This window comes from Pelobates fuscus, chromosome 1 (assembly GCF_036172605.1).
Source record: "Pelobates fuscus isolate aPelFus1 chromosome 1, aPelFus1.pri, whole genome shotgun sequence".
NCBI lineage: Eukaryota > Metazoa > Chordata > Amphibia > Anura > Pelobatidae > Pelobates > Pelobates fuscus.
Window position 1 is genome coordinate 245,187,692 of NC_086317.1, and position 25,822 is coordinate 245,213,513.

A 25,822-nucleotide genomic window follows, 5' to 3' on the forward strand; every position below is an offset into this window, starting at 1 on the left:
TACATAGCCACCCTAAATACTTCCTGAAAAAAATAGATCCATTTAGACCGTGTCTTAGCTCTGTGACACATCACTGGTCTGCCTTCTTTACTCTTCTCCTACCTATGTCCCGATTCTGGGACTCTGGTGGGAGAGTATGAGTGTTTAAGTAAAGGGATACTATAGTGCCAGGAATACAAAGCTGTATTCCTGGCACTATAGCTCCCTCTGCCTCCCTCCTCCCTTGTAACCTCCCCCCAGCAACGGTGAATAAAGGGTTAAAAAAACTTTTTTTTAATTTTATTTATTTACCTGGTCCCAGCTCTGATGTCCCACAGCACTGGACCGCGGCTCCACCACCTCCGACGTCACTTGATGCTTTCCATGTCCAGCCTCAGTTAGCAGACCAAAAGTCTGGTAACATTGCAGAAGCTCAGCCATTAGAGGTTGTCTTAGTGCTGCGATGTAAACATTGCAGTTTCTGTACAACTGCAATGTTTTACATTGCAGCACTAGTGCGATAAGGACACTGTACCCAAACCCCTTCAATGAGCTGAAGATGTCTTGGTGCCTCTAGGGTTCCTTTAAGAACTTGCAGAGGGCACAGCATCTGCCTGTGTGAAATAATATAGGGATGTCACACAAGGACTGATTAAATGCCTGCAGACTTGGAACTCTTTTAGCACATAATTGACTAATATTAATTTTCATGTATGTTTTATAGATTCTAAATGTGCACTGGTTATATTTACTAAACTGTTATTTGGGTGTGTATATGTTATGCTGTGTTCCTTGTATCCACTATGCTTCTCTATGAGCATTTGATTTGATACTGCCCAGCACTGTCAAAGATGTTTATGCAGGGCAAAAAGTGAAAGTGGGTCAGCTGAGCTGTAGAAATTTTAGGCAAATCGGAGGGTAAATAAAAAAAAAACTATTCAATGCATTAAAAAAATATATTTTGGAACCTATACATTTCCTTTATATAAGTATAAAGCATGGAATCCCCAGTCACTAGATTAATTAAAGGGACACTCTAGGCACCCAGACCACTTCTGCCCATTGGAGTGGTGTGGGTACCAACTCCCACTACCCTTAACCCTGCAGCTGTAAGGGCACTTCCTGGTTTCTAGCACAGGTTTTCTGTGCTAGAGCGTCGCTCGACATCTTCACGCTGTGTGAGGACCTCCAGGGTTGCTCAATTCCCCATAGGAAAGCATTGAAAGCATTTTCAATGCTTTCCTATGGAGAGGTCTAATGCGCGCGCATTAGGTCTCCCCCGCCGGCGGCCACACATGTGCGATCGGTCTCCCCACCCGATGACGTCGGCGGGGAAGGAGCGTGGGCGGACCCGAAACCACCGCCGAGGGACATTGGCAGGGGTCTCAGGTTAATCACTGAAGGGGTTTTCACCCCTTCAGCAACATGGGATGGGTGGTGGGAGGGAGAGGGCACCTGCAGTGCCATGAAAATGGGTTGTTTTCCTGGCACTAGAGTGTCCCTTTAATTTACCAGCACACACAAACACACACACATATATTCTTCTTCCCTTCTTCCGTGTAAAAATATCCCAAAATCATCGTTAAGTGAAAGATGCACGGAGGAAGTACTGTATGTAAACTATGCATTTGAACTTATCAAGGCTACTATTCATGTTTCTTTTATCAATGCATCAGTTCTAATTATTATTATCAACATTTATATAGCATTAATAGACTTTGCAATGATACACATGGGATAACATCAAATAATAGGAAAAGAAAATAATATTGACAGATACGAGTGTAGAGGACTGTACTCAAACAAGCTTGCACTGTAGAAACCTAAGCACGTTTTGTCTGCATACATCTGTTACTGTTTCCATACAAGTCACAAAATATCTCTTGATCTATATATTCTATATTTATGCCACACCATAGTATACAGCAAAATGCATGTTCTCTTTACCACAGGGTACATTTCCTAGTAGACTGCCTTGAGAAATAAAATGAATCTGTGTGATGTTCAATTTTTAATAGGAACAGTGCTGAAAATGGAATACATTTTTTTATTTTATTTTTTTATTTTTATTTTTTGCAGTGCAATATAGAATGACATATAGGCCTGAGGTACCCCAAAGGCAGTCCTCTGGCTGAGCTGTACTGTATATTTGACATGCACATTTTTTTTAATATAGAGAACAGAAGGATAACAGCAGTTACATCCCTCTATGCCACATTTAGGAAGAGACAGTCTACAAGAGGGTTAAGCATAGAGTGGAGCAACAAATTAACATTAGACTAGCCAAGCTTTAGGTATATGTTTTACAACAGGCTATGAAACTGGCAGTGTCAGCATATTGATAAAGTAGGTTTGACAAGTTAGTGATTCAAATCTAGGTTACGGTATCACTGGGTGCAGATGTAATGCAGCTATGCATGGTATGGCTCAAAAAGGAAAGTACCAGATTCAGATGCAGAGTATAACTATTAGGCATGTGTTTCAGTATAAGGTATAAAGAGTTCACTCTGGTTTGGAAAAATTATAAAAATGAAAAAAAAAGAGAGAGAAAAAAAAAGATTGGTGAAAGATAAGCTGCAGCGAACAATATGTCAGCTGTGTAGCTTGATGTATGCTCAGTTCTTAATTAGAAACCAGTATTTTTCATTGCCACCTGCGTGTGGGACGAGAGTACAGGTATTGTGAGCTGGGTCTTCGGCCATGGGCCCCTCGTCGTGCTGGTCCAGGCTGTGTCAACCGATCCCTGCTCTGGAGGCCTGGTCTGCATGCCCGGGGGAGTGATCGAAGCTTTCCTGTGGGCCCAGGTCGTGGAGGCGGGCAACCCCGGTGTGGTGTATATTGATGCTACGGTCCTTAGTTTGCACCGGAGTTGTTACTTCCCTGCCGTGTACATGGTGACTGCCAGGCTTGGGACGTACGCCGGAATTCAAACCCAGCTGTGGAGTCTTGGCGTCGGGTCTTGGTGTCTTGGCGGCGGGTCTCCTCTCCTGCCCCGGAGCCTTGTGAGAGCTGGTGCCCTCCTGCCACGAGCCTGGGAACCGTCTTGGTCCAGGGTCGTCCCTTTCGGGATGGTGCAGTGAGTCTTGGTAGTCGAGCTGGGTCTTCGTTTCGCTGCTCTCCGCTTGTGTGGCCGGCACCTTTGGGTTATGTGCCCTGTTGCTCTAGGCCCGGGAAGGCGTGTAACGTGGGATACGGTAGCGTGGGGCTTAGTGGTGCCCTGAAGAGGGGTTCCAAACCTCCTTTTGCCTTCGGCCTCAACCCACTTGGGTAGTTTGCGGTGAGGTGCCACTGGCTGTAAGCTTGCCATCAGCTTGGCCCAAAAGCAGTCGAAGATTGCTGCCAGGGGGTCCCCTGTACGTCCACAGGTATATACTGTAGCATTTTGCTGTTGCCGCTTGTTTTGCATTGCCGCGTGTAAGTCCGCCATCTTGGAGGCCCTCGGTTCCACACTGCTCAGCGCAGTTGCACGGCCCGTCGTGTAGTGTGGCATTTGGGGCACTCTGCCTGGCGGGGACCGGGATAACCCCCGCCGGTCCATAGGGAGGGGGAGGTGGTTTGCGTTCGCTTGAGACGTTCAGCCTTAGGTAGGAAGGCGGCCGTCCTTCCTCCCTGTCTCCTCTGGTAGGCCTCATTCTGCAGCTGCGGTTCCTGGTCATGCCGGTTGTCGAGTGAGGTGTCAGCAGGTTCGTGCTTGCTTCCCCAGTCCAGTGGGTTGTTTTGTGGGCAACTTCCGTCGCTGTACCCCAGGATTTCAGCAGAATTCGAGCCCAAACAGCAGGAGCTCGTGCTGAGTGCGTCTTGTTAGTTTGCCAGTCAGGCCCCGCCCCCCGGAATACATTTTTTACTTATACCACTCAAAGCAGTAAAATCCCACAGCAGAATAAAATACTTCTAAGTGTGCAAAATGCTGGTACAAATTTTTTACTCTAAAGTTTTCAAGTGCTATTCTCAAAGTAAATGTATTACTTTATTAAAAGTCTTGTCAAATTCATGTATATTCCCAGTAGACTCTAGGCACCGGTACAAGACAATTAAAAATCGTTGGGATATCCATAATATTATCATTAACAGAAAATAAAAAGTAAGAATTATAAAGGTGGGGATGAGAGCACGTTAGATTTTCTGAGTGGCTCTCTTATCTGCTGCCAAACTCTACTCCCTTTTGCCATTTGCTTGGCTTGGGCTATCTCAAAGGGCCCAACAGCACAGAGGAGCTGAATGGTCATAATCAACATTAGAAGTAGACAGGTTATTTCACGCTTTGCGTGAAAAAAAGGTCTTCTTACCATTCCTATCACACCAGATAATCCTTTTTCTTGTGAAGCACCGCACACCTCTGTTTAATTCACTCTTCTAGGTTATAAAATAGGCAGTATTCCAACAGGGACCATGGCTGTTCGATTTTGTTTTGTGTTTTATTTATAATACTGCATGTAATTTTCCTAGAAGTCCCCAAGACGGGAAGAGATGATGCTCAAGCAGAAAGGGATCAAAGACAAGCCAGCTCCACACCAGAGCTGGCAGCTGTTACTCCAGCCTGACAGTGGAGGAGATGAGAGAACAAGGGAACGAGGCGGGAGGAGGAGATGTATGGAATGGGCATTTGTAATGAAAGATTTGCCCAGGTGATAAATTATCTGTGGAGGGCTTGGAGTATTCATTTTCTCACCTGAGCTTGTAACAACAACGTGTTCAGAATTGATTTTCCATGCTCCAGAACACAAATAAGTTAATGTCTGTTCTTATCTTCATCCGGATTCCCGGGAGACAAAAAGGTGGAACGTTACCATAAACAAGTGCCTGAAGAGTTTGGGCTCTGAGCCTGCTCTTGTAGGAAGGTCTTGTGAACTCGCAGCCCAAAGCAAGCAGCAAGAACTTTAGTGCTTAATTCAAATGGTGTTTGGAGTTAACAAGAGAACATTCATCATAAAACAGACGTATTTGGAATAGATTTAGTTTTTTTAATGAGGCCAACTTTTGAAAAGTACAGTAATATACTTGAAAGATTAATGATCGATTAGTAATTTGCTTATTAACAATGTATCAACAACTAATATTCAAATAATCTTCTTTCCGCCATCTTGTCTCAAAATGGAGTCAATAATGACAGCAGCATGTCCGATTCCTTGTTAGATTTTTTTTCGTTTCATACTGAACAAAATATATTTTTTTTTAGTTAAATTGGACCTGCAAGCAGGGGGCCTAGATAGAAATGTCTCCTGCTTTGCTCTAACATGTAGACAACAAACCAAAAGCTTCTTCTGTAATTGCATTACCACACAGAGCCAATGGGGACATCTAAAGTATGCTGAGGTTCTTTCTATAATTCGTTTATGTTTTTTTTTTTTATGTTAAAGCTGTTTTTAATAGATACTAGACGTGATTGTTAAGCTGTCCAATGTGATGGGAGTGTCTCTTGGTGTCAGCAGTATTTATATTTGCATTTAGTTAATTACTGTCAGGGCTAAAAGGAGAATTCTAAGAGCTACAACCACTACAGCGTCTTGTAGTTGTTATGGTGCTAGGAGTCCCCAGGCACCATCCAACCGTATACAATCAAACCATTTTTGAAATGTTTGACACTTTATTATGTACCCTGCAAGCTTGCATGCTTTACAATCTTCCATGGCAAAAGCAGTAGTTCCCATTTGTCTTTAGTAGTATCAGATTTAGCTTGCTTTTGACATTATTTACTGTCTGAGAGTATTATCTAACACTATGCCAGTTAATTAAGTCATAAAGGCAATTAAATTGACAGAATCACAGAAGATCACAGAAGACTAGAAGGAACTTGGGCACCCAGATAAGAGTCAATGGATTTAAAAACAGTTTGACTCCAGAGACAGCACAAATAGCACATTGTGCTTTAGTGGTTATGGTGTTTAGAGTGCCCCTTTAATTTGCCAGGATGGCTCTTTTAACAAATCTTGCAAATACCCATTTATAGAAATCTTAGGTTTTAGAATTAGTATTAAACAAAATCTCCAAGGTCTATAATGGCAAATACCTGTCTTTATTGAAGAGATAACTGTGTAACCCCTTGACAACCAAGCTATTCTAAAAGGAACGTAAAGTATAACCTTTATTTGAAACAAAGAATGTTTAGTTAGCACAAAAACTAGGACACAACTGCAATTGTGTATAGATTGCTCTGCTTGGAATCCTGGGGATAGCTTAAAAAATTAAAATTGTGCACATCTATAGACTTAGTAAAATTTATTTTATTTGTTTGTCATTTGCAGAAATATTGGTGTGGGTTTAACATAGTAGAAACTAAACACTAGGGCAGGGGTAGGCAACCTTTAAGCAGCACTGTGCCGATATAGGATTGTGATGTGCCATAGCGTGCCAATCCTATTTTTATTTTTTTTAAATTGAGGTGTGTATGTTGCCGTATTCTGCTTGTGTTATTTATACTGTAATTGCTTTGTATCATTGTATTTGTGCGTATATGAGCTATTATATTGTATATGTTTATTAGTAGTTTATGGTATTGTGTATGATACATATGAATGTTGGCTGTGTATGAGGGCTGCTTGTGGAATTGTGGGTGGATGGATATGTCACATTGTGTCTGGTAGTGTGTGTGGGCTGTTTGGGGTATTGCATGTGAGAGGCTGCATGTGGGGTTGTGTGCATGTATGTGGATTGTTAGCGGGTTATGTTTGTGTGGATTGTGTGTATGTTTGTGTGTGGGCAGTTCATATTATTTGTATGAGTGGAGGGTTATTCTGCATTTCCATGTATATCTAGCAGTGTTGGTGGCTTCCCTGGGTTCCAGTGGGGACCAGGCTGGCCAGGTACAGGTCAAGGACAGGAGCTGCAACAGCAGCTGCAGGTTGCTCTACTACAGTGTGGATTCCCATTCACAAGTGCTGGGAGGAAGTGATCTGAGATCACTTCCTCTATGTGCTGCAATGCATAAATTGAGGATTGTCCTTGACCACATTTTCGTATTAGCAGATATCTGAAGTTTCACTGGAACTTCTGATAGGCCAGAGCCTGTTTGGCTCTAGCAGCCTTGAGTGCCGTGCAAAGACACCTTGAGTGCCGCGCATGGCACTAGGGGTAGGCAACCTTCATCGCTCTAGATGTTATGGACTACATCTCCCATAATGCTCCTACAGCTATAATGCTGGCAAAGCATTGGGGAAATGTAATCCATAACATCTGGAAGGGCACAGGTTGATACCCCTACAATAAACTGTCCCTTGCAGAATGGCTTGCAATCTTTCTCATAAGTGAATGGAAAAAGGTAATTAGTTATTTTGCAACATATAGTAAGTATGATTAGTGAAATACAGATGAAAATTTACAAAAAATGTTCAAACTCCACCAGGGTCCAGGGATTCAAATAAGTTACTATTCCACACCACTTCTTTTACTTTCATGGTTATCCATGGTGGAAATAAGACTTTACCTCAGTAGTGTCACGATTCGGGGAACCCAACACGCTAACACACACACACACACAGAAAAGGTGCAGTACCAGACCTTAGAGTGGCCGGGCTAAGCACACAAAGAATAGTCAGGAGACAAGCCGAGTAAGGGGAACCAGAAGACAGAATAACGAGAGACAAGCCGAGGTCAAAGGGTAGGAGAAAGTCACAAAGTCAGATAAACAAGCCAGAGAGTACGTAACCAGAAACACAAGTTCAGTATCAATACTAGCGAGCAAAGACCACAACAGGGCAGGGAGGAACAGGAAAGGTAAGTATTTAAACCATAAGGTTAATTCTGATTGGATAATTTCCAATCAGAATTAACAATCACACGTGGGAGATATCTAAACCTCCCACTGTGATTGAGGCACTGTGCCTTTAACGCCGGGTCAGGTGACTGACCCCGGCGTGTAATATTATGGGCATTCTCCCAGCATGCAGCGTCATGCATGCTGCTGCTGGGGGACGTGGAGGAAGCCGCGGGCGGCATCCGAGGCTGGAAGGATGCCGCTCGCCGAGCCCACAAGGAGGAGGGGACCGCGGACGGCTGGAGGGTGAGTACTGTGAGCGGAGTGCAGCCTCCCCTCGCAGCCGCCCGCGGAATCCCGACAAGTAGCAGGAAATGTGCTTTAAGGGGATACGCCAGTGATTTGAAGTGATCATGGTGCCCATTGTGGAGTCTTTCATTATGAAATGCTGCACGTACAGAATTTAACTCTCCACCTCCAGATCATTGGGTTGTCATTATTTTGTGCATATTTCGCACCAGACAGCCAGTGGTGACATGTCCTCCCCACCAATGCCACCCACGTCCTCCCCTTAGGTTGTTCTGTCTGACATATGTCTTGGAGAATGACTTCAGCTGAAGAGGATGGAGTTGCAGGGAGAACTTGGCCTCTGCTGGAATGGGGTAAGTTTTAGCTTTTTTACTTTTTTCTTTTTTTTTTTGGAGGGGGACCAGTATAGGTAAGATTACTCTGACCAAAAATAGTGCTTTATGAAAGCACCATTTTTTTCATTGGGAGTAACCCTTTAAGTAAACTGTCATATTGTTCCTGTTATGACTTGCCCTACCAAGATGTATGAAAACATGTTATTGTTCCAACAAAACCAAGGGTAACAATGAGGGGCAAGCATGTACTTAAAGAGTGTGCCCCCCTCTAGAAAGTGCCATCAAAATGGTGGTCACTCAGTGCTGGCATCTTCTTTGCCTCCTCTGATGTGATTACAAGGAGAAACCCTCATGCAGAGTGAGTGTGGGGGTGCATTAGGCCTTGAATTAATGCTTTCCTAGCATTTAGCAAGACACTGGATGTCCTCCTGCAAAGCGTGAGCATGTCCAGTGTTGTTTCATCGATTTAAACTCTGTGAAACAGCAGGAAGTGCCTATTGTGGCTGTCTCTAAAACTGTAATATTTTACATTGCATGGCTAAGTGGACAAAGACACTGCAGCCGGACAACTTCAATGAGATGAATTGGTCTGGGCGCCTATAGTGTCCCTTTAACCCCTTAAGGACCACACTTCTGGAATAAAAGGGAATCATGACATGTCACACATGTCATGTGTCCTTAAGAGGTTAAACAATTATTATCACATAATTACTTAACGGCTAGGAACATCTCCTGCTCCAGGCTCATGTTGTAAATTATGCCATTTTTTATTAATATAGTAGCAGATTTATACATACACTCAAGTAATTGGACATATTACATTTATGTTGCATTATGTTTGAGCACTAGCTTTCTTGAAAATGTATACTTTTCCTTGTTATATGAAGGCATAACCTTTTGTTCTTATTCTAAGGTGCTTCTGTGAATGTAATAAAATATAAACATGTGTATTAGAATGGAGTCTTCGGGTATATGAAAACAGAATGGGAATACAGAGCTCCAGAAATATAATGAGACTAAAAATGAATATAGCATGGTGTTTAGCCCATACAGAAAGGGGACACTGTCATTTTAGAGGTGTGAGTGGGGACCAGTGTGGCCAGAGGAGGGGCTGTGCTGCGAAATTTTAGGTAACGTCTAATAACAATTTAAAATCTAATTTAGAACAAGAACAATGTATCTTATTATTAAACACATTTAATGTAGTTTAAAGACACAATACTGAGTATTATTGCAGTTAATCTCTATTATGCAATCAAACACACCAACATTATGGAGCTCCTAGAAAAGAAAGACAAATTCTGGACCAAAAGAGGGACTGTCCATCCTAAACAGGGACACTTGGGGATATGTTACACTATTATTTACGAAATCCATAAATGAAACAAAAACAAACTATAGCAAACACATCAGATTAATATATATATATATATACACAAAATAAAAAAACACAAAATCACCACAAATCATGGGGAGCCAAGAAAGCAACACATTTTGGACCTCAATCCTAAATCATAGGATTAGGTATTTGTATTTCAGGAATGTATATTCCCAAATGAATGCAAAATGTGAATGAAATGCAGTCATACCATAATATAGTTGCCTGACTGAAACTAGGCATCTGCATTTCAAAAGCATTGCAGGTAGCTATATGCTCACAACTCTCAATAACAGCCTTTCAGGTGCTACATAGAAGCACTGCAGAGCATGAGGTTTGCAAATTTCTATAGTGTGTGGGAGGGGTGGAGACACCTCAATGCAGAGGTAATGACCTGAGATATTTGTGGGTTTTTTTTCTTGGAAATGACCAGTGCAGAAATGAACGGGGATATAAAAATATTTAATTGTAGAAAAAGACATTGAAAGTGTTAAATGATACGAGATATGCGCAATAGCTTTATATTTGGAGCTTGTTCTTCATCCACACAAGCAGTGAAATGTCTGATCTCCACTTACTAATTTCAATTTATCAAGATCAGCTTTTAGAATTGTGCAACAAAACCGTAGGTCCTAGACTTCAGTCTTACGGTGAGAGAAGTGCTGTGCTCCAAAAAGAGGTCATGCTCTGAATCTGAAGGCTGGCTCGAGGGATACGCGGAGAAGTACTATTTTGCAGTTGTAATTGTTTAAAGATCACCAGTAACATTAGATAAAGCAGCACTTGGACACTCATAGTGAGGTGACAGACACTGTTCGACTCTTGGGTCAAATAAGCCTATGAACATACTAATTGAGCATTGCTATGTATATTATTGGAATGTGGGCTGTACAGATTATTGCACCCAGTGTGTTCTTGAGGGCTTACTTGTATCTTATGCTAATTAAATATCTATACGTGTAAGCTTTTTAATTACTATAACAAGTATAAGCCTGCCATTCAATTATGAATTTTCTGTTATTAATGTTCACTTACAATCACTTTTTTTTATATAGATATATATATCAAGTTCCAATCGGTAGTACACTAGAGCAGCTTAATGCTTGCCTCTTTACCACTTATTTTCCTTTATTATACCCTTATAAGTGGCTATCAATTGTACGCACCTGTTATTCAAAATTGGCAAAGTATGCTAGAGACTACAACTTAACATCTTCATTATGCTAGCTATATTTCTAGTAAATGCATTGGTTACATGGTATTGATTATTTATTTTCAGGTCACGTTGTTCTTTTTTCTTTAGGTTGATGGAATTGGGTGAAAAACTTCAATTATTGGTTGCAACAAGCAATCCAACCCATGTGCATCTGCTTACATATGGCTCACGTAATCTGTGATTATCTTGGAGGAGGCAGTATGGCATTGCAGTTAATTATGGCCACAGTAAAACAGAAAAACAGGTCGCGCCAAATAACAGACAAAAGATCTAAAAGAGATAAAAAATACAGTAAATAGTCCATATATAAAAAAAGGTCCCAAAAGTGACCAGATAATAAGACACAGTCTAAGAGTAATAAAAGTCCTCTATCCAGTTTTCATAAAATGCTTGTGGAACCACTTTGATAAGTAGCAGCATATGAAAAGAAAAACAAACAGGAAAATACCAATAGTGCAGTATTGTAGTAGAACTGTATGACAAACGACACAAAGGTCTAAAAATTGCCAACTCACATATTATAGAGCTTTATCAGCTCTGGATAAAACAGCATGCTGTAGTATTTTATCCCCATTTGCAGAATATTCTTCATGCTTTACTTCACAGCAGAATGGTGATGGGGTGGAACATATGCAATGATAAAAAAAAATAGCCAATAGTGTTCTCTATTGAGGAAAGTATAAACACAAATAATGGAAATATACTTACAGTAGATGGAGTAGACCGCTCTGTGTATCAGGCGTGGGTGTTATAATCCCCATCTAGGATTCTTTATGCGGTAGTCCACAAGAGTATAAAAAAGTAAATACAGGTGCCAGGTAACAATATATAAAATAATAATAAATGTAATAATAAAAGCTAGAAAGTATATGGATAATAACAGATAATGGAGTAGACAAAAATACTTTGTTACAACATAAACAGCATAACACCACAACGCGTTTCTCCCCTAGGGTTTTATCAAGTGAATTAAAACCACCTGACTAGATATGGCCACAGCCTTGTATAGAGGAGGTCTACTTTAACTGACCTTCCACGTGTTTTGGGGATGACTTCTTTCATTTAATGGCAGTCACTGAAATAAACGGGCGCATACTTCCCAACATTTTAAATGGGGAAAAATATGTCCATTGGAAATTGAAAAATTTAAATTGTTAATAATTTAGATGGAATTGTTGTGACTGGGGAGCTGCATGTTTGAGCATTTGGATTGACTTCATAGCCTGTTAAAAGCTTTTTACATAACTGCCTTGCAAATCAGAAAAATATATTATAATCAGAAGAAATCCTTTCAAATATTTTTTTCTGCATTGTGAGAAAACATGTATTTTTTTAGCTTGATTATTTATTTTGATTTTAAAAGTTGGCTATCAATTCTACAAACCATTGCGTAAGCATATGGCTGTTAGCTTTGGTACTTTTTGAAGCTGGTCTATTAGCCATTAGCTGTTTGAAGAGAAGTTCCAATTGTCTTACTTTAATAGCCCATAGGCTTCCATGGCAACTTGGCAAAAGAGCTAAACTTGGAAGAGATTCAATGCACCTTACTTGTTTATGAGATTTGTTTGAGTTTACCTCTTGGGCAGACGTTAATGCATTTTGCTATTATCACAGTCCTGTATGCCGTGGCACCCATGCATTTGCTTAGAAGCTAACCCAGATTTGTTATTATATTAAGATAACTCATAAAAAAGAACATTGGATTTAAAATTACAAAGAGCTATGGACAGTAAGACAAGGCACATCTGTTTATATATTTAAAATGCTAATATTGAGGAAGCCTACCAAGATTGATCATGGTGACCTATTGACCTGTCTACATAACATATATAATTATATCACACAGTAATGGCAGCTGAAGCTGAAAAGAGATGACAGTCCATCAAGTTCAATTTATTGCATCCCTGTAACTGCTTCTGGAAGGCTACTCTGTGTAATGAATATATCACCCAACATGTAGACTTGTATAAAACAATATTTAACCTTTTAAATCATAGCCTGGGGTTCAAATAGAGACGTAAAACATTCAACGATTATGTCTAGGTCATTTCCTACCTAATTTTAAGGGACACTTAAGTATCATAATCACTATAGCTTACTGTAATTGTTGTGGTGCCAGGGTACCCTCCCAGAGTATGTGGTAATTTAAGAGCAGCCTGACAACTTACTTTGGGATCGCTGGGCTTCCGTCACCTTATTTTGAGATGGAAGCACCTGCACGAAACGTCCATTAGCTCGTATGACCTAAGCTCTCGGCTCATTGGCAGAGAATATCAGCAAAGCGTTCTCAGGCAGTGAGAGCAGCCCTGCAGGCCCAGCTCGTTGCAGGGGCCCCCATCTGAAGATTGTTGTAGTGTTTATGGTGCTTGGAGAGTTTCTATTAAAGTACCACTATAATGCCAGGAAAACAAACTAATTTTCCTGGCACTATAAAGTCCTTAGGTCCCCCCACCCTCAGGGCCCTCCTCCCTTCAGCCACTTACCTTAATCCAGTGCTGGACTCTCTCGGCGCTGGTGACCTGTCCTCCCCCTCCAACGTCAGCTCCAGAGTGGAGCCGAATGGAGCATTCAAACTGCCCACAGGAAAGCATTACAATGCTTTCCTATGAACGTTCTGTGTGCTCAATGCGATTTTTGCATTGACCGTCGCGGAAGCACCTCTAGTGGATGTCAGGTAGACAGCCACTAGAGGCTGGATTAACCCTCAATGCAAACATAGCCGTTGTTTACAGCTGCAGGGTTAAAACCTGGGGGACCTGGCACCCAGACCACTTCATTGAGCTGAAGTGGTCTGGGTGACTATAGTGGTCCTTTAATAAAACGATTCCTCTAGAACTGGTCTGCAATGAAGAATGTCCCTTTCCCTGCTTTTTCTTCTTATGTGATGTTAGGAAAATAATGTGTCTTGATGTATATAATCTTTATAATCAGTTAATTATAAAATAGCTCTTGTTTGTAGTTAGATTATGATTCAGTCACTGATGGAATTCTTCCTGCAATATAATTGTCAAGCAGAGATGTGACAGGATCAAGGGAAATAATTTGTCTCACAAAAATGAATTGAGATGTATCTGTCAAACATGTATTTTATTTTTTTTTTTGGTCACTGTGCAGTTCTCATGCATATTGCATGTGTTGACTCATTAAATATATCATCGTCCTTGGTCCTTGGTGGGTCTAGTCTAATAACCATGGATCCATGGCATCTTTGTCTTAGGAAAGGCTGACCTATTATGCATGGTACATTAATCCTGTATCTAGAGCCATTAAACATGTCACTCTTATCACGAGACATAATAATTTTAGTAAGGACTGATTCGTTTTTACTCACTCTTATTATTAGTACATGTTGATCATTATTGGAAGTGACTAATTAAATGGTTTACTGATACATGTGATTTTTTGTCCTAAATAGGAACAAATATACCACAAGCCACCCTTAGTTCTCTATGAGGTATACTTCAACTCTTCTGCACCAACGTGCTAAATATTCTTTATTCATGCATATGTATCCAGTGGGATATCTTTTAAAACATCAACAGTTATGAAGAAATTAGAATTATTTAATACATTATAAATAATAGAGCACAGTTTTCTACAGACAGTTTTCTACTCAACCAATACATCTTTCGTTTGTCTTTGTACATAAATCAATTGTGGAATTATAATGTTTATTGATTGTTGTTCTTTTCTTCTGTCCTCAGGGCCCATGTCATAGGATGAACACTGCCTGTCCCCTCTTACTGTCTGTGATATCGTCTCTTGTTTTGTGCTCCTGGGGTTCCAACCCCTCACCGAGCACATGCTCGGCTTTGGCATCTGGAGTTCTCTACGGAGCGTTCTCTATTAAAGACCTTTTTCCTGTCTTCTCACCCGGGTGCTCCTGGACCCTTGAGAACCCTGACCCCACCAAATATACCTTATACCTGAAGTTCACCCACGAAGAGCAAGTGTGCTCACATCTCTCCCCCATGGTGCAACCTCTGGATCATTACCTGCCCAACCACACCTGCAGCCACCCTGAGGAAGGGGCAGAAGAGGCCCGGGAGCTCTGCATTCCAGGTTCCCCATTCACATTCTCACACTTTGACAAGAACTTCCTTCGTCTATGTTTGTCCGAGCAACCCCTGTCCATTCAGCTTCTGCCTGATTCTGTGCTGAGCTTTCGTTTTGTTGAAGTGCTTTTGGTCAACCATGATAACTCTAGCCAGTTTGCTTGTGGTGTTTTGTGCCGATGGTTTGAGGAGTGTCTGAGGGCCCGAAGCTGGGGGGTGCGGTGTGGACTGACTCAGATTGGCTGTACTTGCCCAGAGACGGCAGCACGTGGACGAAATGACACAGTATCTAATTCCATTATCCCTGCGGGGAACAGTGATTGCTGTGTCACCCAACTACTTCCTGGAAACCCCAATGAGGAATATCCTCGGCCCATCCCATATGGTAAGTTTCTTAATTTGTGAGAAATTGCAAGAGACAAAAATCCAGTACACCTATTATAAAGAACACACAATGCATGTATGTTACATAATGCATTTTATAGGAACAATAGGAATGAAGTTAAATCACAGATAACATTCGTTTGCAATGCTTGCACTAGTATAAAAATTCATAAAATATGAACCACTGTTAATTAAATATGTCTGTGTGGAGTGTATCTTCAAAATATCATTAATCTGGCTTCAAGTCAATCCCAACATTTTCAATATTCAGAGTTCTAGTGAGCTGAGTATATTTTCCATGTGGTAGTATGGCTCTGTGTTTATGAGGGAATTATATCTTTAAGGCAATAGATCAGTAGATTGCTAAACAAAACAAAATTAAATGCACCACAACGATTTAGGTCAGATGGACCTAGGATCAAGCTTCTGTAAAAATTACATCGTGGACCAATGACAAGAAGCAATTTTAATTTCCAAACTATGTACGCCAACACTTTCATATATAGGATTATTCACTAAAGTGAGAATTCAAGGTGAATAGTCATACAGACTAGTCAATAGTATATGGATTGAGTAAGTGGGTTAATGCTGTATTGAACATATTTTAGAATTTAGTCTCTAGATATGCTCATGCCTGTGTATATAGATGGGTACATAAACACGCACGCATGCACACCTTTTAAAAGATTACGCTCATGTTTAGGGAGAGGAGGTGTAAATTCAACAAGTGTTCCTTTTAGACATAAAATTTGACAAATATCCCTATTTCGCTTTGATATCCTATTGTGCTGCTTTTTTTTTAAATATATCTCAGAATGCTGAGTGTATAATAAAGGTTCACAGAAATAACATTTACAAAAATGTTTGGATAGACAGCAGTAAATGTGTTATTATAAATAAAATGATTCATTCTTGTTCCAAATGTTTAAAGGGTTACTCCAACTCTTTTTGGCACTACTCATTTTTGGATTTACAAGGCCCTATTGGACAATACTAATAGGTCCAAAAGTTTTAAAACGTACTTGGAATCCAATGCCAGGTGCAGTTCCCCGTCGCTGATCTCCATGCCCTGTCCGATGTCATCCCTGCACTTGTACAGTTGAAAGGCTTCTCCAATAGAAAATATATCAACATTTAAAAAACTAGCAACATGTTAAAATATTTTTCTAAATATTAAGTCATTTTCAAAGTGTATCCAAAAAGTTTAACTCATTTGAAAAGCCTACCCAAAAGTATTAATTTGAGATCATTTCAAAAGAAATTATGTAAAATAGTGGAATGTTACGTTTTACTAATGTTGTGGAGGATAAACAGTGTAGGTGGGTGTGTAAAAACAAACTGCTATAAATGTTATGACAGACTACATTTGGTGAAGAGGGAGGTGCTAGTATAGAGGCTAGGTAAAGAATTATGTATTTTTACAAAAAAGTAAAATACGAGGGCTGCGGAACTAGTAAGAACTGGGAGAGAGAACAAGTTATGAGTGGCGCTGGTTTTAAAGTAGGAGAAAAAGGCAGACAGAAAAAAGCAGAGACAATAAGGGACTGAAATTAAGGGAGGGTAAAATAAATTTGCATATGGACACTTTCAGAGTTGATTTCTTCAGATTAATGGGCACTTAGTTAGGAGGTATGACGTATAGAACATCTATGGGAAGAATTTTCTACCCAAGACACTTGAAGCTGGACCAGATCCAGAGTTGCCATGCCATATGGTCTCTCCGTTCGGTCTGACAGTTATGACTCATCCCATGTGTGGCCCGAAACGCCAACTGTTGACAAAGCCCTGCCAACTCTTTCACCCTTTATTAAAGGGGCACTCTAAGCACTGTAACCACTTCAGATAATTTAAATGGCTATATTCCAGTGGTGCAGCCCCTTCCTTCAGTGCTAAACTGCTTTAGTACTAAATGAGAGTTGTCAGCAGCCAGAAGCTTGGCCCCCTCTGCAGGGGTCAAGTCCTGAGGAAAAAAGTGTAGTAACTCACCCAAGATCCACCCCTATCCCCCCAAAATAAAATTATACGCTTGTATGCATATATACAGGGCCGGCTTTACAGTACCCCTCCATGGCCACAAGCCCTCGTCCATCCTGTAAAAAGTGCTAAGCCTCCATTACATAGTTGTTATGTATTAATGTGATTTCTGGGCATAGCATGATATTAATACATTTGTAAATATTATAGACATAAAAACACATATAATAATAATAATAATACACACATATTAATATACATGTATATTTAAATATTACTCTCAGAAATCATGTTAAATTGTACTTATTATGGTACACACAATTTCCGGTCTTTTTAAAGAGCAGAAAATTCTATATATATATATATGGGCTAGAAGAATTCCTCCCAAATCTATAGATTCTGGAAAAACAAACCTATGTGAAGAAACACTCTAGCATTAGGAATACAAACGTATTTCTAACAAGAGTGTTGAAAAAGCTCCTCTTTCCCTGAAGTCGCCATACCATTATGTTGTGTATGTAGGGAACAATAGTGTGTTGTGGAATAGGGATGCAGCGTGTGTAGGAAACACAGTGTGGTGTGGGATAGGGATGTAGTGTGCAGGTTATGTAGTGTGTGTAGGGAAACCAGTGTGGTGTGGGATAGGGATGTAGTGTGTGTGTATGTAGGTAATGTAGTGTGTACATGGAACACAGTGTGGTGTGGGATAGGGATGTAGAGTGTGTGTGTGTGTGTGTGTGTGTAGGTTATGTTATGTGTGTTTGTGTGTGTGTGTATATATATATATGGGGATGTAGTGTGTATATGTGTAGGAAACAGTGTGTGTATAGAGGATGTAGTGTGTATGTGTTTAGGGAACATTGTGTGTGTGTGTGTGTGTATAGGGAAGTAGTGTGTATGGGTGTAAGTTACATAATGTGTGTGTATAGGGAGTATAGTGTGTCTGTAGGGTTTGTAGTGTTTGTAAGTTATCTAGTGTGTATGTGTGTAGAGAACATAGTGTGTGTATAGGGAATGTTTGAGTAGATTAGGTAGTGTATCTGTGTGAGTAGATTAATCTCTGTCCACCAGTGGGGACTGGGCTGTGTATGAATGAGGACCCTCATTCAGTATTAAAGGACCACTATAGTGCCAGGAAAACATACTCGTTTTCCTGGCACTATAGTGCCCTGAGGGTGCCCCCACCCTCAGGGTTCCCCTCCCGCCGGGCTGGATGGAGACGAATGGGGTTAAACTTACCGCTTTCTCCAGCGCCGGGCGGGGAGCTCTCCTCCTCCTCTCCGCCTCCTCGGCTGAATGCGCATGCGCGGCAAGCATTCAGCCAGTCTCATAGGAAAGCATTTACAATGCTTTCCTATGCACGCTGGCGTCTTCTCACTGTGATTTTCACAGTGAGAAGCACGCAACCGCCTCTAGCGGCTGTCAGTGAGACAGCCACTAGAGGCGGGATTAACCCTAATATAAACATAGCAGTTTCTCTGAAACTGCTATGTTTATAGAAAAAAAGGGTTCATCCTAGAGGGACCTGGCACCCAGACCACTTCATTAAGCTGAAGTGGTCTGGGTGCCTATAGTGGTCCTTTAAAACAATTCAGAAACAATTTATTAGTGAATAAAAGGAAAGCACCAAAGGACTCCGTGCTCTGTAGCCATGTCTGTAAAATGATATGGTTATAGTGTCTAGCCCCAGAGTGTCATTTAAGACTGGCTAGTGCCAAATGTATTTTTTTTTTTTTATTGTTTTATATAGATAATGCACTAAAAGGTATGCAAAATCTGTAATTATTAGAAAATATATTCACGTTTATTCACATTAGTCATATACTCCCACTATCTGTAATGAGTCCTTAACCAAAAAAGGAGATGATCATGGTCCTTAACCAAACAAGGAGATGATCATGGTTCTTAACCAAACATGGAGATGAATGAATTTTCCATGACAGTGCTGAATTTACATGGTTTATGGCCAAAGCAAATTTTTCTTGGAGTTTATGGCCTCAGCTTTCAACTCTAAGAAACATAAGTGGTGACCTCATCTATAGCTGTATGCTTGGAGCAAAAGGGGAAATCCTCATTTTGGGATGGATCAGAAGAAAGGGTGAGCTTGTGAAGCAGAACTGTTTATTATTATAAATAAATAAACAAATAAATTAATAAATATCAGCAACCCAGCATAACTGGATGTAATTAAGCCTGCACATTGATCCAACCATTGCAATTCCATATTGCTGCATAGCCTTTGCCCTAATTATTTAGATGGTATGGATCTGAGTTATGTAAGTGAAACTCCACTTCCTATACTTCACTTTAGCTGTTATACAGTTTACACTATGTTGTTATTTTTTGTATTTATTTTAGAAACTATGTATTCTAATTTTGAATCCATGTAAACACATCTTTGGAAGATTAAGTATTCAACCAGACAATATTAACACAAGGTGTTTATTATTTGAGTACTAGTATTATTATTATTATTATTATTATCATCGCCATCTATATAGCGCCAACAGATTCCGTAGCGCTTTACAATATTATGAGAGGGGGGATGTAACTATAAATAGAACAATTACAAGAAAACTTACAGGAACAATAGATTGAAGAGGACCCTGCTCAAACGAGCTTACAGTCTATGGTAGATTATGTGTTATTGTGTATTTATGAGAAAAGCCTCACAGACCAGAATATGACCTTCTTGATTAAGGTCTCTTTGTGCTAAGGTAGAGATCCACTGTGAAGCTAGAGGATCTTCTTTTAAATATCTATATTATGCATAAAAGAGGCATGTTAGCCAATCGTTTCCCCTTAATATCCTGAACAAGAGTACTGAGGGAAGAAAATAGCACGATACATCAGTCTACCAAGATGTAACTGAACATGTGTATAATTTGTGGGTGATGTAATCAAAGGATTCTATAGTGCAGCTGTGATAGTTTCATAGTGGAATCAGTGTTATAAATTTTAAACACGATACTGATGAATTATTACGCCTCCCTTAAGTGGGAAGTATATAATTTGAGCAGGGGAAGGCGGAGCAGTACTTGTGGGTGTGCCAGTGATTCAGTTTGCCTCTAAAAATGGTGATAAGGTTTGCCCTGAAGTACATGCAAGCCATGTTGAATGGCAGAACTGTTTGTTTAGTTAAAGGAACACTCTACTGCCCAAAGGAAAAAAAACAAAAAAAAAAAAAACACTGTTTAGTTGATAAACACCAAATAAAAACTTGCATGCATTTAATTATGCATATTTTGTTGAAGTTATATTGAAAAAACAAAACCTGCAAGCCCTCCTCTACTAATCCCGCCCAGACTTTCTATGACTGTCCAATCAAAGGCTTCCCAATACAGCTCAATGAGAAGTCTTTGTAAGGCAGGTGCTCTGGGCAATTTCTGCCTCTTGAGTTCAGTACAAATAAGCTAACCAAAACAGGAAGTAACAGGACCCGTTGTCTGCTTGAAAAACCAGGTGGGTGTAACCAGTATAATTTATAAAAGTGTACATTTCTATTGAAATCTGCACTATTTCCAAAATAAAAAAAAGAGGACACACTCTTCACACATAAAGCTTTTAGCAAGCTAAAGTACTATATGGGTCTAGAGTGTCCCTTTAAGCAGGACTGTCCACTCCTCAATGGGCATTAATGTCTTGTTATGTCCATGCACAGCATTAGTGGGTGAGGTGCATAGCTTGTGGTGACAGTACCTGTAGAGATCTGTGTAAAAAAGTATCCATAGATAAAGAAATGAGGCAGCTAATCTAGAAATGTCTTCCAAACTCTCTCAATAAAAATAAATGAAAAACTAAATTGGTCCCAGATGAAAAAGAAAATATAAGAAGATGCAAAAGGAGGAAAATAAATATGGAGACATCTTAAAGGGACAGATAATGCAATCTATTACACAATTGTGGAGTCAACTGTAAGAAAGAGGCTCAGCACATAGGGCTATAATGTGCCAAGGAACGATATGTATAGAAGCCAGAATTGCACTCACGGGATGTAAAGCAATTTCTCCTGCTCTAGGGACTAATAGCAAAGGACTAAAATATTTCAAGTGACTATCTTTCCACAGGATATGTTGCGCTGAAACAAATATCACCAATTAAATACAGAGAGATTATTTCAATATACTACAGCATATCTTGTTTTTCAAAGAATGTAAAGAAGTCAGAAGAAGCATAGATCGGGGTGTTGCAATGGATGTAATCAGTTTTGATTTTGCTAAGGCATTTAATACATTTCTTCACAAAAGATTACTGTACAAATTAAAAGTAATCATTATTCTTAAGATTGCACATAGGCTTAAAAAGTTAGCGCAAAGAGTAGTTATTACATATTGGACAAAGGCATACCTCTCAACTTTAGCCAAGCTGGAACTGAGGAGGCTTCACCGTTTACACAAATTGTGTCATAGTACGCACTCGGCTCTTTAATTACCGTAGTAAACAAAAATAAATTAAAAACTCCAGTTGAGATTTCCAGTGTAATCACTTGATAGGCGGGACTACATCGTGTCATAAACAGGCTATAACTACTAGTGCCTTCAGTTTCTTGGGACCTGGTATTTTGTCTGTTGACTTTTTCCTCGTGTATCCATCAAAGTCCAACATTGGTGGTATTACAGAAACATCAGTTGGGGAGCAGAAAGTCTATGCATTGTTACTCTGACTGCACTCCCGAGCTATTAAGAATTTATTGCAACATTCCTTTACCTAAACAAGAAGAGAGAAAACACATTGATGTTAAAGTGGTAACTCAGGCTGGTGTTGGCTTATTATTTTTTAATGCATTGTACAAAAAATGCATTTAACAATGTATGTTAGAAGCAATCCAAAATAATAAATTATAGCAGAGAAAGTTTTGAAGTTGCTGCATCTGCAAGAAATTCACAGATTCTATATAAATATATTGTATTGATCAGTTTGTGATCCCTGGCCAGGGAAGTGACAATTTGATCCAGGAGCTCTCTAGATACTTTTCTATGAAACCTTTCAAAGTGCTGACTTTGCACAACAAGAAAGTTATCACCGCGTTTAATGGAGATGCTGCCGTTGGTGTTTTGGAAGGGGGGGGTGGGCTTTGGGGCTGTAACAACATATGTGGGATGTTTTCGGCCAGGATGTTGACAGTTTTTGGAGAGGGCGGGAGGATATTGGTGTTTTTTGTTTATTTTGTAAAATTTTATTTCAGGCAACTGTTTCTCTAGAAAGCCCCTTATTACAAAAAGAAAAGTAGTATAACGCATTGACAGGCTGCTTAGGGGGAAGATCTGATACCCCAAAGATGACAGAAGGGGATGATGGAGAGGAGAACGTTGGTGCACACCACCCTGTTATTGATGTGGGATCAGTATATGGTCACATCTAAAAAAAGTATCATTTGAAGCTATGTATATATTCTAGAGGATGTTCATCTAATATGACACCCACTACCGATCTAGAAGAGTACTTAAAGTACGAATAAAACGTAAACAAAATATTATGAACTGAGCTCAAAGTACTGTGGTGGAGCAATTGATCACACAATCAATAATATTAGTGGCATAAGAAAAAGCATAAAAATAAAGCAAACACCAAGATCTGTAATGTCCAAATACCAAATGCTGGTGCATAGTGCCAAAATTCCTTTGGTGCAATTCCATTTGTCAGGGGCATAAAAAGATCTACCCCAGGTAATGACAGTAAACTCTTTCACCTGAAACGTGCCTTGCAAACTAACCATCCGTTTGCAGTCGGCATCCTAAAATAAACACGTGTATGTGTAGAATCCCTTTTTATATGGTCCCAAATAAAATAAGTTATTCTCACTTGACGTTAGACATGTAAACACCAAATTCCTCTATTGCGATCTGTCTCTGCTGTAATAAATCCCATGGTCGGAAATGGGTGCCATGCTCAAATGATCTGAAACTTGTCTTTGTGAGTTAAAAATGCTCATATTAGGCATAGAATGACAGAGAGCTCCTCATGTGTAAAATCATAACAAAATCTGTAAAAAAATGTTATTGAGCAATACAAGTTATGCCTACTTTTAACATAATAGGTTTGTGCAAAATACTAATGTGGTTTTATGTCCGTCCGGGCTCGAAAGAGCAGTCTCCTTCTGATCACTCCATCTGTCCACCCTACAGCTTGCGTTGGTTTCCAGGCAACCAGATGCATTTTGTCTCAAATTAGACTTTCTCGATGTCCCAATTCTTGTGGCATCACACTGCATACCTTCCACTGCAGCATGTGCTTGTTTCCAGCTACGCTTTCATCCCAGAGAGCATCAGCAGCAAGCTGTTATGGGTACATAACCTGGGACAAAGCATACAAAGTATATATCACCTCACTGTTAGAATAGGGGTCTTTGAGTTTCCTTATGGGTTTAAGTCTTTGACGTTTCTGAAAACTAGCAAAAGAACTACAGCTTTTGTAGTTTGCAGTTGTTCTGGTGAGTATTGTATGTCCCTACATGCATTTTCACGTAAACAGTGCCTTTTCAGAGAAAAGGCAGTGTTTACATTGGTGCCTCAGTAGAGCCGACTTTAGTCTTTTAGGTGCCCTGTGCAAAAATCTTCACAGCGCCCTCACCCCCACACCCCACACCCCCTCTACTGGCCATACCCCTTCATCCATTTATAGTGTGTGTGTGTGTGTGTGTGTATAGGGGTGTAGTGTTTGTATATGGGTTGCAGTGTCAGAGCATTCATGTGGTAATCCACGGCAATGCTCTCATTGTCCCGAGCTAGGAAGACAGCTACTTATGGTCTGCAGCCAACAGAAGTGCAGGCCAGGAGTGCTATACTGCCTCCACACCATTACAGAGGGTCAGACTGAGTATGTCACATAATACTGTTGCTTTAGAGCTCTGGATTTTCTTTATTTACCTTGACCTCTTTGGAATAAAAGCTCATAGTAATGGGCTGTTTATCAATTTATCAGTGAGCTCCACAGTAACAAAAAACCCTCACAGTACTATGTGGTGTGTACCAGTTTATCACAGAACCCCCAACTATAAAACTCACAGTAATGTGTAGTGTATGAGCTTGTCACAGAGCTCCACAACAATACAACTATCAGTAATGTGCCTATTAGTGTATCGCATTGCTCTCCAACTATAAAAACACAGAGTAATGTGCATTTTGTATGCCAGAGCTCCACTGTAATAAATCTCACTATAATATGATGTAGTGTGTGTGTGTGTGTGTGTTGTCTGTGTGTGTGCTAGGCATGATGGTTGTGTGTAATATGTATGCTATGTGTTGGCTGTGTGTGATATTTGTAATGGGGGTATTAACTGTATGTGATATGTGTGTGTATTGGCAGTGTGTGATATTTGTGCTGGGTTTATTGGCTGTGTGTGATAAAAATAACTCAGATAAAAATATGCATGTAGGTCCATGAGTGAATGCAGGTGTATATTTTTGTAGAGTCACATGCACACAGTCCCACATTTATACATATGTCCAGTGGCGTACATACCAGGGTCGCAGGGGTCGCGGCTGCGACCGGGCCCGGCCCACCAGGGGGCCCGGCCGCCCCTGCGATCCGGTATGTACGCTCTGGGCCAGCCTCTTCTCCTGGGGGGCCCAGGAGCCAGCCACCTCCGGGCCCCCGAGGCTGGCCCTCCTTACACCCGGCGGCCGGCTGGTGCGCGAGGGAGCACTCTCCCCTGAGTGCTTCCTCTTCAGCTCCCTCGCGCACCGCACTGATACCGGAGCCGGAAGATGACATCATCTTCCGGCGCCGGTATCAGTACGCGGCGCGCGAGTGAGCTGAAGAGGAAGCACTCAGGGGAGAGTGCTCCCTCGCGCGCCCGCAGGACCAGCCAGCCCGCCGGGTGACCGGCCCCCTCAGGAGCCCAGCAGCACCACTGGACCCCAGGGAATCCCCTCAGCACTCCAAAAGGTAAGGAGGCTGAGGGGATTAAATAAAAAAAAAAACATGTGTAAGTGTAAGTGTGTGTGTGTGTGTGCGCGAGTGTGAGTGTTAGTGTGTGTGTGTTAGTGTGTGTGTGTGTGTTAGTGTGTGTGTGTGTGAGTGTTAGTGTGTGTGAGTGTTAGTGTTAGTGTGTGTGAGTGTTAGTGTTAGTGTGTTAGTGTGTGTGTGAGTGAGTGTTAGTGTGTGTGTGTGTGTGTGTGTGTTAGTGTGTGTGAGAGTGTGTGTGAGCGTTAGTGTGTGTGTGTGTGTGTTAGTGTGAGTGTTGGTGTTTGTGTTAGAGTGTGTGTCTGCTAGTGAGTGTCAGTGAGTGTGTTACTGCGTGTGTCTGTTACTGAGTGTGTTTGTGTGTGTGTGTGTTAGTGAGTCTGTTTGATGTCTGTTAGTGAGTGTGTGTTTGTCAGTGACAGTGTATGTTTTGTAAGTGAGTGTGTATGTATATCTGCCGCTGAGTGTGTCTTTGTCAGTAAATGTGTGTGTCTGTTAGCTAGTGTGTATGCATTTGTTCGTGAGAGTGTGTGTGTGTCTTCAGCACTTACCTTTCTCCAGCGCCGGACTCCCATGGCGCTGGGGATCCCTCCGCCT

General features: G+C 40.8%; 1 protein-coding gene across 9 annotated transcripts in view; it reads left to right on the forward strand.

Annotated features, from left to right (window-relative positions):
- ADGRB2 (adhesion G protein-coupled receptor B2) overlaps positions 1-25,822 on the forward strand; it is a 433,339-nt gene that overhangs the window by 177,802 nt on the left and 229,715 nt on the right. For all 9 annotated transcript variants that reach the window (XM_063456181.1, XM_063456223.1, XM_063456232.1 and 6 more), the window contains one exon: positions 14,612-15,347. In XM_063456181.1, coding sequence (XP_063312251.1) covers positions 14,612-15,347 — 736 coding nt within the window. The remainder of the gene's footprint in view (positions 1-14,611; positions 15,348-25,822) is intronic.